At 40.3% G+C, this 15,182-nt stretch overlaps 1 protein-coding gene across 1 annotated transcript in view; it reads right to left on the minus strand.

The window, feature by feature from the left end:
- The window catches only part of LOC100533319 (Shaw potassium channel Kv3.1a), a gene marked incomplete in the record, with an annotated part of 50,179 nt that overhangs the window by 14,185 nt on the left and 20,812 nt on the right, over positions 1-15,182 (minus strand). The window contains 1 exon segment of the mRNA NM_001204617.1: positions 9,596-9,636. Within this exon segment, the coding sequence (NP_001191546.1) occupies positions 9,596-9,636 (41 nt within the window).

Here is a 15,182-nt window from a genome sequence, read left to right on the forward strand (position 1 = left end):
GAGGTGGGCGGGTGGGGGGTGTTGGAAGGGTTGAAGTTGGTTGTTTGCACGTCGAAAGGGCGGGCGGGTAGGAGGGGGGGGATTGAAAGATGCACACAAGCATCGCAAGGAGGAGGAGGAGGAGGAGGAGGAGAAGGAAAGAAGGAAAATAAGAGAAAAACAAAGCAAATAATGAGAGCATATTCTCTATGCTAAGTCAAAAGAAACATGGAAATCAATGACAATATATATTGCGCATAAAACAAAGGTAGCTATTTTTAGTAGTAGCTTTGTACAGCATGCTAAATGCTCCTACATCTAGAGAGCCTTAAAACAGTGGAGGGAAGAGTGTTGAGCAACCTTAATTAATACTTCATCATGGTTGATCATAATATGTAAAAAATAATAAATTTCCTTCCATACTGCACAAGCTACTCGTCTTAAACAATATCATATCGTCTGCCAGCATTTGAAATATTATACAGTGCCAAACATAAGCCAGGGCTTTTTCTCTTTGCAGTTTTTTAATCTGAAGTATTGTTTGCTATGTAATTTACACAAATTTTGTTGAAATTGAGAAGCTAAATGTTAATCCAAAAAAAAAGAAAAAGGGAAAAAAAGATATAAAATGAACAAATCATAATATTATGTAGATCTACATTTGTTCAAAGAATTCAGCTGTTTTCTTTCTCTCTAGATATCTCTCTCTGCTGTAAAATGTTGCTATGAAGGCTTGGGAGGGGGGGGGGCAACATTTGAAGAACTTGTTGACGACATTGTGCCATCTACATCAAGGTCAATAACCATTTCCTGGAAAAGGAAATGACACGAGTCATAGTGACGTAATTCCCCTGCACCGACTCTTAAAATTAGATCTCATTTAGTTCGCTATGTGCTCCCTCGACATTCCAGAGAACTCATTTGATTCGGATTTATTCTCAATGATCATAGAATGTAGAAAAAAGTATGTTTCATAACAGAATTTTTAATGAAAGTCTATTTTTAATCAAAGGATTAAAAGTCAAAGACGATCAAGATCTGTTAAATTTTTCTAAAGACTGTGAAATGAAAACATGTTATACCAATGGCTGCTTGGTCTAACGCTGTTTATAAAAATATTGTTTCATATCAAGCCTGTGGGATGAAAGGCTGCTAAGTCCAATGCTGTTAAGTAAAAATCGTGTTTAATGAAAGGCTGTGAAAAGGAACTGCCGCTTTATCCAAAATCTGTTCCTCAAGATTTGATGATGGCTGTTTGTGCTAGTACGTGAATTCTGCAAACACACTACCTACAACAACAACTTCTCCTCGTTGCTGTTGTTGTTGTTCATTATTCCTTCAGCTCTGAGATCCCAAAGTTAAAAGACATGCTGCCAACAGTAGACAGGACTAATCCCCCTCCTTCCAACTCAACCAATGACTCATCCCCCACCCCCTACCCTTGGCTCTTTCTCCTACACTAACAAGCTGCATGGTACGACTTACCGTTCGGACAATTAACTCTCTTCCAGATATTTTCTAAGACAGGTGAATAGGAATGTCCACATGATATATTTATAACGTTATTTCCACTAATGTAAGGACGTATTGGTTCCTTTTTGCAAATTGACTGACTGGAACTAATGAATGGTTACAAAAATAATCATGAGAGATACTATTGCAAACTTGTATGCTTAGTAACTGAAAACTGTGCATCCATCAACATGAACATAATCTGGCATTAGGTCAAATAAAATTTCACACAGTTCAGGAAGAATTCGTGTGGTCACTCAGAAAATGAAGAGACGTGTCAAGAATGAAAAGAGAAGGCGCCATGCTCCATTAAACACTGCAAACCCGAGTCGCGAGCAGAAATGCAAAACAGAGTGGAGATGAATATCAATAAGTAATAATGCAGCAAGCGCTCATGCAAACGACACACCGACGTGCCACACTGACATGCACAATGAAAGCATCGAGAGTTGACGCGCGAGTTGAGGTGGACAGGGCATCTCAGAGATCACGCCCTCATCTCTGATCAGCCGGAATCTGGACATGCCAGCCTGGAACGTGCCCGAGGCATAAAGTCTCGGAAGTTTGGTGGAAACTGACCAACATAAGTATGGGAGCATTTGATTGGTCAAACGCTGACTAGTGAAAAGACTGAAGTAAACATACGCCAAGACTGCACTGTAATAGTTGACTACTTTTCTAGTTCACCTTGAACGATAGGGTTTGTGGGTAAGGTTGAAAGGTCTTTAAGAATTCTATACGTTTGTCTGTTCTTCTCTTCTGTGGTCAGAAACATACATAGTGTAGCCTATTCTGACAGTAAGTAGAAACATAATTAAATTATGCGGCAATGTTTACCACAGAGAAACATATCTTCTCGATGTTGTAATCGTAAAACAAATTGATACGAAACATTTTTTTTACTTTATTTTTTGAACTAAGAAGACCGTAGCTTTGTTGTTCATTTTATGTCCTGTTCATTCACTTGAGATCTGATCGTCATTAAAAAAAAACCCACCTTAGATCTATGGCAGCTCAAACTCATACACTCTATTAGTTTTCTGTTTCCGAGACAAGTTTTTTTGGAAATTAGATCCATCATAATCGTTTTAAAAAAGCGTCTAACTTAAAAGAAAAATAAATGAATGAAAAGTCGTATTGTGTTATGAAAGAAAGAAAGTCTCTTTAACAAGCTGGGGATAAAATGTCGATTTGAAAAACAATCAAGAAAGACAAAAAAAATAATGCTCAGAAATATTGAGTGACAATGCAGTGCAAGAAATGTCAGTTAAAGTTAAGAGGTCATGCGAAGTGGGTGAGGGGAAAGGTGTTCCCCCCATAAGGCACATGCAAGGAGAGAGAGAGAAAGAGAGAGGAGGGATAGCATTTCTTCCATTTCTTCATGCACAGGAGGCAACAGCGGATGTGACGTTTGTGTGGAGGGCTGATTGTGGGGTGAAAATTGGGATTCAAGGGTGGGGAATCTGACTGCAAGTTAGGGTTCTAAGTGGTGGGAGGAGGGTAGGGCTGCAAGTTAAGGCTCAGGGTGCAGGTTGGAGGGATTGGGGGGGGGGGGCGACAAGGGGTCCAAACCTCATGCAACATTCGTCAACTTGTCATATCCCCATTTGACACACGTGCAGTTGACGATTCGATGGACTATTGATGGTCAGTGACAACCAATTTGACGTCATCCTACAGCCTACCATTTGACCAGATTCGCCGTGGACAAATACATAACCTTTTACGGGTTACTCGTAGTTTTAATCAGAACAGAGCTACATTTTAAAGATACCGTTTCCAGTTTGAAAACAAGAACATGTTAACAGGGGAAACATTGGGAAACCTGGATTTGTTTGTTTTAAATGAATAAAAGATCAACTATATACATGTACATGTACCTAAATAAAAATGTTATCGGATGTCTGACAGTAGTAGTGTTCTTAATTAAGTTGCCATTTTCGGACAAATAACATTTTAAAATACAACTCTCTTCTCTTCGAAACCAAATCAGTCATTTCTAGAAAGTGCACATTTATAAACGCATGATTGAATCATTCTTTTCGTGCTTTTAAAAAAATCAACGTGCCTGTGCGTTGAGGAATTCACTTTCATAAAAAAGTCAATAAAGAACGTCATTCAAAGAATAGCAGTAAGGTGTTAAGGAAAAATAATCTTGCAAGAGGCACACGCGTTGATGTAAGGCAAACAGAAGCATAAGTTGTATAGTGCTCACGTGGTAATAAAAGTTTCTTTACGATAAAATGATGAGAATTATAATACATGTAGTTTTTAAAATAATAATTAAAAAAAATAATGATGATAATAATGATAATAATAATGCTAATAATAATCATAATATCTAAGAATGCAATTATGAAGTTGGAAAGTGTAACTTAAGTCAAATGTATTGATAATAAGCTTAAAGTAGTGGTAATGTTACAGTACCTAGCAGAACTCCGAAATGGTTATAATGACCTGTAGGGAGAAAACAATGAGCACCGTGTGGAACGTTAATGTCAGCGACAAGAACATACTTAACAAGTACACAGGTAAACACGTAAGCCAACAACATTCAAAGTGATCTACTAGGAGAGACCCTCAGACATGAAGACTCAACAAAGAAAAATAAACTAAACTGAAAAGCATTTTCGTAAAATAATACTTTTCTTTTCTTCTGATAACTGCTGAGGAACAGCCGAAATAAATACATAAATCTTATTTTTCAAAATTGGATATAATAATTCATTAAAATTTGATTTGGACCAACGTTTAAAAACAGAATGGAATGATGAATTATCAATAATAATAATACAATAATAATATCATGACTCTGGCATTTATCATTATCTTTCGAAACAAGTTACAAATCGTGAAAATGATATAGCATTTGAAGCTGCAGGCAGTTTCAAAACGTTATTCTACACCATTTATATAATTGCCAATATTATTTTCAATATGAGTGCTACAAATCCAATAGTGTTGGAGATCCTCTACCCCTGAGTCACCAGTCTGAGGGCTCTCCGCAACCGTCACAATGTCAAGGCCGAACAATTTGGACCCGTCTCCGGTTGCAAGACAACGGATCATGTCCGAGAGTGAGCTACTGTGTTTGGACAACGACCCCACCAAACAGCATGGCAAAGTTCAACAGATTGACACACAAGTTGTTCACAGAACGTGATTCGCTCATGCACTGAACTAGGACCACCCCTGATTTTATGGTAAATTTCATCATCTGGGTCACGGGAGAGGGGAAACATTTATGTGTCTTTTCCATTTAAATAGGCTGAGGCTAATGGCAATATATTCTAATTATCTAGAGTCATTTAATTAAACACATTCACACAAGAAATAGTGCACACACACTCACACATACACACACACACACACACACACACACACACACACACACACACACACACACACACACACGTACCTACACAGTCTTACACAAAATGATATAAGCATGTTGTATAATTTGTGGACATTATCTTTATATCAGTAAAAACAGAAGTATACGTCTACATAATAATTTAAGCCTAATTTAAAAATCAGCTGACCTTTAGAAATGTAATTCATATATTGAGTTAATATGCCGGTATGATAATCTATTACTCATGTTAGTATAATTGTAAGCTTATATCATTTGAGGTAAAAAGTAGGTCAATAAATAAATAGAACTATTGAACAGACAGCCTTAACTAAAGATGACTTTGCTGTATTAATTTCAGTTGAATGTTTGTACCACATTAATAGGTAAAAAAGTTATGAACGATATATCATTTATTTACATTTATGTCAAGGCATAGTGTTATCAACCTTTCCGTTTCCCTCATGCAACAAACCAACGCCCCAACTGTTTGCTAAAAACTTGCAACGTAGGTCAAAGTGAATCAAAACTTCTCAGAAGCAGCACTGCACCTAGCGATACAGTGGTGACAACTTGCAAAAGGATTATAATTATTTACTTTTTCCCAATCTATGGTGCAGAATCACACGGAAAAGTGCTGGTGCATTATTCACAAATGGTAGCAATTTGGATACAAGCACACGACACTTTGAAACAATTCAAGCGCTCATAGCATTGCATTGTTTTTTTTTGTTTTTTTTAACAACCACTTGATTTAGCCGCGCAAAAATGGATTAGATATAGCTGGGCTAAATAATGTCCCTTACGTTATGCCAAAGGTGCAGCACATTGAGGATGTGGTGTGTGGCCGTGGTGAGACACATTGGGATGGAAGTGCGGGAAAACCCTGACCAGTGCATGGGGAGCAAAGGAGCAGACGACTCTACGTGGTGGCTCAGCCAATGGCAAACAAACCGTACAGGAAAATGGCGGACACAGGAAATGACCCCCATTAACCCTCTGGTGCCCCATGGTAGAATGAGGTTTTAACCTCTGCATAAGTATCTCGAGCAATATTATGTTAATAGCTGGGCACGGGAGGGTTAATGGTACCCTGTACAGATGGGTGGGTCTTTGAGAGCTGAAATACAGAAAGCGGCTACAAAATATTCGGACAACATGCAGAGGCTAGAACAGAATAAGCAAGAACTACAGCAGAGAGAGAGGGACATGTACTGACACACAGTAACCCACAGCCGATGGGTGGGGCAAGGGAGGAGCTCGTCAACTCCCAATGTAGGGAGATTCGAACTCTTCCTTGTCACAGAACATCTCTACAAAATATGAAAATAATAACTATAACGTCTTAAGCTCTAACAGAAATAATGCACATCCAAAACTGCTAGGCAAAATAAGAACAGCTACACTCTTCAATGATGGGTGAGCAGGGGGTTGAAAACAGTTCTGCCCAAAAGTAAATAAAAGAAAAAAAATGGAGGAGGGGGGGGGGGGGATGATTTTTGAATAAAGTGCAGTAGGAGTTTCCCCATTATGAAAAATTTCTGTTCGCCATAGCTATGGTAAAATAGTTTAATGCCGTTGAGTCGTAAACGTTTCGATAAGCCATCTATAGACTTTGAGAACTCGATTTGAACACTATAATGTTACCTAAGAAGTATAACCTAACGGAGAGCAACGACAGTAAACAGTTAATGTACTTAACCGACCAAAGCACAAGAAGGTGGCAAAAAGATTTGAACCTAGGGCTATCAGGATCGCATTCCTGTATGCTACAAAATGAACCATATATTGGCCATCTATCATTAGTGTGGCACGTACTAGCACGTCCCCAGACATTCCTTCGTTCCATCAGACACACTTTGACAGATCGCTACCCTAGAGTTACAAAGTTCTGTACCTAGTTTTGAGAAATTTGACGACAATTTCGTTTTAAATTCACAATACTATTATGTCAAGCTTTTTCGGATGTAACTCCTTTAAAAATCTTGATAAAGACTTCGAATAATCTTACGATTTCGAGAGAGTAAATAAAACATTCGTTTTCTGAACCCTTGGTCTTTGTAACCAAAACGACCAAAAAATGTCGAATAGAACTGTGTAATTCTGAGGAAGCAAGATGCCACAAACTCCCTTCAACGACCCATGTCTTCCGGAAATGTCGTTCAGATTAAGTTATGACTTGTTACGCGTGCGACAGTCGGTGGTGAGAACTTTTATTGTATACCGTAGTTGTTTCTTTTTTTCAGCAGCAGTTCTTTCGTTTTTTAAATTCAGAATACTGGATAAGACACCTTGTTCATTCGGATATACCACTATAATGGCTGATTCGTGAACGGTCTAAGAATAAAACCTCTTGTACCTCGTTAGATAATTCGGTGAAATCAATAAATGTGATGCAGCGTTGTGGAATCAGGCTCTCGTCAAAATAATCAAAATGAGGAAACTTGCATTTTCCCGCAGGTTTGTGAATTTTTATCAAATTTCTGTTTTTTGGCTCGACACCTTTCATGTTCTTTAAAGAACTAATTTCTGTGTGGATTTGTCTGAAAAACGTTCATTAAAGGCACAAAAAATGCAAATGTTCAGTTATCATGGACTCTTCAGTTAATGAAATAACTAACTTTTGGTGGCCATTTTCTCACTAACGTTACATCGGAAAACAGGGGACCCCCACCTCCTTCTTTCGCAAATATCTCTAATTGTATTCAAGATAAATGGATGTTTTTTAAAATCCAAATAAAGACAAGTGAACAAGCTTTAAGATGATACCAATAATTCTACATGCTCAAAAATTGACGAGAGCCTGATTCCACCACGCTGCCTCACAAATAAAGTATCTCTTTATGATAACCGAATTCTGTTCTTTAGGCTACATTTCAGTTTTAACTTTGCAGACGTATCGGTGAATGCATAGTACTGATTATAAAAAATTCACAGCTATTTGATGAATAAATTACACCTAGCCTATGTTTTTCTTTACCAATATTATTTCTTCAAGGCTTTCAAATTATGGACCAATGTTTCTCGGCTGTCCTATTGCAGCATAACGAAGAACCCCACCGAATCCTTAACCAAAACTAAAGGAAAGCTAAGCAGAATGTTGGCACACAGACATGACAGTGGCATTCGAAAATCCTTATTTATCGCGAAGTACCTCTACCCCAAAGTCGTTAATGAAAGCAGTGAGAAAGCAGTTAGTCAGCGTGTGTGTGTTTACGTTCAAAGTGCTTCATGAGAGATTTTGTGCTGAATTAAGAACCGCAACAGTGCAGAAAAGTGGGGGGAAGGTGGGGGAAGGGGGATAATATACACTTAGACGTCCAAAACTGTAGTAGTGATGACATATCTTACGCCCTCAACCCCCCCCCCCCCCCCAATCTAAGTCCATCTATTTCGTACACAAATCGAGAACATTAGCCCTAGTACGTCTTGAGAACACTTGCACTAAACAACAGAACTGAATTCTGCTGCGCTTTATAAAGTCAAAAGGGATAGTGGATTCTGTGTTCCATCAGGATATGTGTATTTCTTTTAAGAGTATTGTTTCTCTCAATTTTTTTTCTTCTCTCACAACTCTCTTCCACCTCTATCCACACCAACCGTATCATTTTGGTGTGGGGGGTGGGGTGGGGGGTGTTCTTCCACTTTTTCTGTTCTAGCCAGCCCTGGCCGAATGGGATACAACATCCCAACAGAAAGACGGAGGAGATTCTCTGGAACAAAAACTCCCAAGTCGGGAGTCGAACCCATGCCGTCTGCGCTTAGTGGACACGACCAAAGCCTAGCCACAGAGGCAGGGTAAGTACTGGCGAACAGCTTGGAGATCTCGCCATCCAACCACAGTGGTCACTCTAGTGTTGTCCAAGGACAAATGTTCTTGCAGGCCATAATAGGAACAGACTTCACAGGCTGCGATCTGAGAGCAACTAACGTTCTCTTAAGTCAAACAATAATAGTATCTATTGTTGTAGCTCTAAACTGTAGTGGGAGAAATGAGAGGTTGTGTGTGGCTCGGCATAAGGCTCAAACATTCAACACTCATTCGCGATGACGCATGCACGAGCAACAGGGAATTGCCAAACTAAAATCTCTGCGGTTAAAATTTAGACACTATGAAATTAAGCACCCTTCTCCCCCACCCAAATAAAGGAAAAATCCTACAGACCTATTAGAGCAGGCTCATAGCAGTTCTCGGGGGCTTGTTGCCTCAATAGGCTAAACCTTCTCTCCAAACAATTCAGTTTCTTTTTGTCAATAAAGACAATGATCTCCAAAAAGCATAACATCATAATAATATAAGCATTCGCAGATTACTTGGTTCACGACTCGGGGTTTGGAGAGCAATCTTAGGGTCGTTTTCCAAATACTCACAAAAGCAACGTATAGTGTCGAATTTGAAAGTGCAAAATAAACTAAATTAATGAAGACATGGCTATTCCAATAAATGGAAGGTTTTCAATGACTGATCAGATGTGATCTTTAGTTTAATATGGTAAAGATTAATCAATTGAAATCAACTTCTAAGAACTGCTATGAGCCGGGTCACGTGAACTCACGTTTGTCTAAGACACAGGGAGAAGCCGAGCCGTCAAACATTGAAAGCAAAAAAAAAAAAGAAACGGGAAAACCCGAAATGTCGAGAGAACAGCCAAGACGGGAAATGATAAAGTGTGCACAAAACGGATGACAATGCGGGTATTTTTGGAGCATCGTCACGTGGTTTCGCTCATTCATGTGCTGTGTTCGTGACTTACTACGGAAGGGCATCAACTCTTGCAGTGCACCACCATGAGCTGAGAAAAACATGACCGTTTGATGACGTAATACAACATCCGGCACAGAAAACATAATGGCATTTCGTGGGAGACTGACATAGAAGTGACTACAACAGAGGGACGGTAGAACAGTAGTTGATAGGACATCTCTTTCTAGCATATTATTATCTCCAAGTCGTGTAAGACTTCAGACTTCAAAATTATAATTTCAAAATGACCACCTTTATACTAATTAAAGATTCCAAAAAATAATACTCATTTTTAAAGGGTTCTCTGTCTGCTCTGTGTTCAATTCTAAGTCGATCTCTCTTTCCATACGAGAAATAAGGGCAGAAAGAAATTGCCAGATGTGTATATTCTGCAAAACATTGCTGTAATTTAAACGTTTTTTTTACAAACACAGTTTAGCACGCACATAGCGAAAAGGTTTTCAAGTCCCCCCTTTATTTAAAGACACCAACATAGCAAAATTCGTTCATAACGAAAATAATATTTCCGTGTCCGCTAATATCAGTACATGCGTGCAAGACTGTATAACAATATTCTTCCCGAACGTTCCCTAGCAGGCCAGGACTTAGTGGTGGTTTTGTTGTTACAATCTGGCAACGTCTCTCTTTGGCTGGAGACAGGGAATGAGCCACAAAATGTGTATGTGTGTGTGTGCGTTTTTGGGTTTGTGTATGTTAGTGTGTATGTGTGTGTTTGTGTGTGTGATAGAGATAAGAAGAGGTTGGGGGGGGGGGGGAGACATTAGACAAACAGACAAAAATACATATACGCATACTTATGCACACATAAGGAGACACACACACACACAGAGAGAGGGAGAGAGAGAGAGAGAGGGGGGGGGAGAGGGGGAGAGAGGGAGAGAGAGGGAGAGAGAGGGAGAGAGAGAGTAGAGAGAGTAGAGAGAGAGAGAGAGAGAGAGAGAGAGAGAGAGAGAGAAAGAGAGAGAGAGAGAGAGAGAGAAAGGGGGTGGGGATTTCCTATTCCAAAACACTTGAGTAAGGACTTTGAGGTCAGAATCCTCCAGAGTGTATCCTTCCCCCCCGATCCCTTGTAGCCTTGTTCTGTTACGTCACTGAAACTCAACTTCATGCACACTTCTAACAGATCGATAACATGCCCATAAATGTTGGTAAAATACCCAAAATACTCAAATCGCACTTTCCTGCACTTCTACTGGAAACATGTTTTAGAGAAAGAAAAGGCAGGTGATGTACTTTGTCGCAACCTGAAAAAATGGTGCTGTGAAACTCACACGCGAAGAAGCTAAAAAAAAAAAGCATAGCTCATAAAACATTTCTTTGAACTTTCGGTTCTAGCTAGCCAAAACATTATAATTACTTACACTTTTTAAAACGTACACATAACGTAATTTGTCTTCATTTCTTTCTTTCTTTCTTTGAAAAATATACATACTGTTTGTAAGAAAGCGATGTTTTAAAATTATTTTGTAGACAGAATATTACATCATTTTCCCCTGAAAGCTTTTCTATGGCAGCATTACGTTTTCCAATGTAAAAAATTGCACCTAACGAGCTAGTTTCTCAATCAATCACTTAACGCATAACCCAGACAGACAGATATGTCTGAGGCGTCATCTATTATCCTTTAACCCTTTCAGGACGTGGCGGACACAACGTATGTCCGATCAACAGCAAACCGAAGGCAATGTTGCGCCACACTTTGATATATCCTACACAAGTCAGAAACACACAATTACTGATAGCAAGGCATGCACGTTATTGCATTCCTTGCACAGTATCAGACCCCCCCCCCCACACACACACCCAAAAAAAACCAAGAGCAACCCCCCCCCCCCGCCACCCCTCAGAACTGAAACATCTATATTATACGTTAAAGATTTATCTTTTCTTTTTTAAAATGTCTTTTTTAAAGTGTTGTCAAATAAGCAAAAGACTCCTCCTTAAAGAGCTAAGGATGTAAATTTTTCCAGTCCATCTTTTTCAGCTATAGTTTCAAGATTGCAGACGTTGTCATACACACGGTGATACCAACAAAATGAAGGTGAAAAAAAATGGTGATATTTCTATTTTACCTGTCAGGTACCCGTAGCCCCCTTGAAGAACATAAAGTACAGAGTAAAGTACTGAATACATGTGTGTTATGTAATTTTAGGGTAAAGTACTGAGTACATAACTGTGTGTTATGGAACTTCATAATATATTTTGTTAGAATTTATTAGGGTATAAATTTAATCCCTCTTCCAACGCTTGGGGAGTACTCAAAAGGCTGGACCTTTGAATTTGACTTTCTTCGTCGATACTACTAAGCGTATGGAAATCTTGATAAATTTCCAATCATTCCTCATTCGAGAACACTGACTTAATTGAGGATTTAAACTGGCTCGCTTTTCAAGGCCCTAGACAAATCTATTGCTCAGTGAGTTATCTGTGAGCCCAAGTCCTACATCTCTGCTTCCTAAACGTGTGACATGAGACCTCAGTATTACATAAATTCCTCAATATTGCATTTACTAAAAAAGTGTAAAAAGGCATGGAAATATCAACTTCAGTCTCTCTTGCCCCCTCCCCTCTCTCTTTCCCCTGTCTCTCCCCTCCCTCTTTCTCTCACTCTCTCTCTCTCTCTCTCTCTCTCTCTCTCTCTCTCTCTCTCTCTGTGTGTGTGTGTGTGTGTGTGTGTGTGTGTGTGAGAGAGAGAGAGAGAGAGAGAGAGAGAGAGAGAGAGAGAGAGAGAGAGAGAGAGAGAGAATGCGTGCATGTTACGCTTTGAAGGCTGGGTGGAGGGATGAAGACAAAGAGGAAGACCAAGACAACAAAGGGAACACAACCAAAACGATACACTGACAAAGAGTCATTGCTAAAGGACAATTTGACAGCTGATGGGTACAAGATTGGGAAGGGTGGAGAGAAAAAAGAAGGGCAAGGGAGGGGGGAGGGTGGCTGCCTCCAGTAAGCTACGCCAAGAAGAAGAGATGCTGAAAAGAACGAGCAGTGGTCCGTCCGAATTAATACCTTGTCTATTCATACATCTCTTGTCTATTCCTACATCTCTTGTCTATTCACACAACAGGAATGACGGTTCATCTCTAGTCTGTCCCTCCGACTCAAATATGGTCGATCAATTTTATATCATTATTTCAGATTGGAAGAAACTCAGTCTTAATTCAAAAGGACCACTGTATTAATGAGAATGGTATATGGGTGCATGCATGCAAAAGTACTATTGCACATACTGCTGGAAATACAAGCAGTCCATAGACACAATATCAGATAGATAGAAAGATAGATAGATAGATAGATAGATAGATAGATAGATAGATAGATAGATAGATAGATAGATAGATAGACAGATAGATAGATAGATAGAACAGGGAGTGAGGCGGGTGTAAGAAAGAAAAAGAGAGAGAGAGAGAAGAGAGAGAGAGAGAGAGGGGGGGGGGGGGAGAGAGAGAGAGAGAGAGAGAGAGAGAGAGAGAGAGAGAGAGGGAGAGGAGCAGAAGGATAGCAGTCGAACCCTAAAAGAGAAGAGTTTTACAAAATAATGTTGACAAGAATATTACGTGTCAGGTTAGTTTGAGTACACGAGAGGAGCAGACAGAAGTCGGCAGACGGCAGAAAAGCAGAAACAGAAGCCAGCAGATGTCGTCAATTGGTGCTGTATAGTGCGAACAGGAACCATAATAACAATGACAATAACAATAATACAGGAGAGTCTCATAGAAGACGACGGCAAGTCAAAGGTTTACTGCGACCGACAACACACTTCTGAAAGGAAATGACGTCATCAGTAATTGTTTATGAGAACAACAAAAACCACTTCGACAACATAATCATGGGCACCAATACAGTGACGTAGACAATATGGCGGTGGTGCCAACAGGCACCGTGAGGGATTAGTTAGACAGTGCTGAACAGCGAAGTGCTGGCCACAATACGAAAGACACGACGTAAAGACAGAGCGAAAGAAACGGCGGGAAGAAGGGAAGAAGAAGAAGAAGCAAACGGCTGGTGGACGTTGACGACAGCCATTAGCAAGCAGACGAACACTAGCTGGCAGATGGACAGACAAGCAGAAACATATCCTTGCACATACGGAGTATAACGGGAAAGGCTAACAGGTCAGGAGATGAAGTAACAACGACAAATACCAACGCTAGAGACATTGTTATTGTTACACACATGAGCAACATCTCCGACAACAGCGCCCACGATAATGACCAGAACGACAATGATAACGACGATAACAATGACGACGAATGTGAGTGGCTGAGACTGTTGGATTAGATAGACGAGTACCGAGTACATTAGAAAACATGGAACAGAAAGCAGTCGCGAGATAGCGTTGCAAGAGGAAAGGTTGCAACAGGAAGGGGGGTGGGGGTGGTTGAGATGGGAGAAACGGGGAAAGTTGGAAAGTGTGAGGAGGGGAAGGGGGGTGAGGGATGGGAAAGGGGGGTGTCTGCCGTCCACATCAGAATGAACTGTCAAGCTGCTGGCAGTTGCAACAGGGCATTATATATTATATTCATGGGCATGTTCAAACTAACATGTTTAAGTCTTGTCTTGTGTAGTAAAATTGATAGCAAGACACGGATGGGTGATGAGGGAAGATAAGGCTCATGTTGTTGTTTTTAAATCATCCGAGCAAAGGAATGAACTAAGAACCACGACCTCCGATGTCTGGCGCTTAGTGATGACAATGATGAGTCTGAGAAACTCTTATACATTTTCTTTGTGTTGAAACGTAGGTCAAAGCCTTTTGTGTTTTAGGTAGGCTGAGGTAGTTAAAACCCTCGCTGAGCTGTGTAAAGTACTGAGCATGTTGTTGTTGCTGTTCCTGCTGCTGCTGTTTTTGTAGCTGTTTTTCTTGTTGCCGCTGCTGCTACTTCAGTGCACATTCACGAGGTTAATCAAGTGGAAGGGAGTTGGAAGCTTTGCCACCACGATGAAGGCACAAGATAGAGAGACGGTGCGAAGGAGGAGGAATACAGCGGAGGAGGCTCCAGGCGAATGATCTCTGGTCTCCATGGAAAACACAACTAGAGGGCCGGCGTACGGGAAACTGCTCACAATAATGAAATAGCAGCAGCAGGAGAAAGGGGGGAGAGTTTACAGAAGCCGCTAACAAACAGCACACGTTATCCACAAATGTCGCCACTGGAGGTACAGAAGGACGCATGAAGTGTGAGGACATAGGTCTAGAGCTGACGTCATCTTCACAATCAAGTGATGTGTGGTCAAGGTTCAAGCATCACAGGCATAAAGATGGACAGACACACGCAATATGTTATAGACACATGGACACGTATATAATATACATACATACACACAGACGAACACCCTGGTTGGAGATAAGGCGATAACAAAAGGATGGTCCTAATACAGACCTAGAGGACGTCCTAACTATTGCGAATTATAACCAAGACTGGAAGGAAATATGGGGAAACAACAACAGAACTACTGGAAACTGATGGCGAGGGGGAGGGGGAACTAGGGAGTGGGATGGGGAGATGGGAGAAAGGAGATGGGAGATGGTGGGGATGGGGGGGGTGGAGTGTAAGGGGAGGGGGTGAAGGA

Source organism: Aplysia californica, unplaced genomic scaffold (assembly GCF_000002075.1).
Source record: "Aplysia californica isolate F4 #8 unplaced genomic scaffold, AplCal3.0 scaffold00401, whole genome shotgun sequence".
Lineage (NCBI taxonomy): Eukaryota > Metazoa > Mollusca > Gastropoda > Aplysiida > Aplysiidae > Aplysia > Aplysia californica.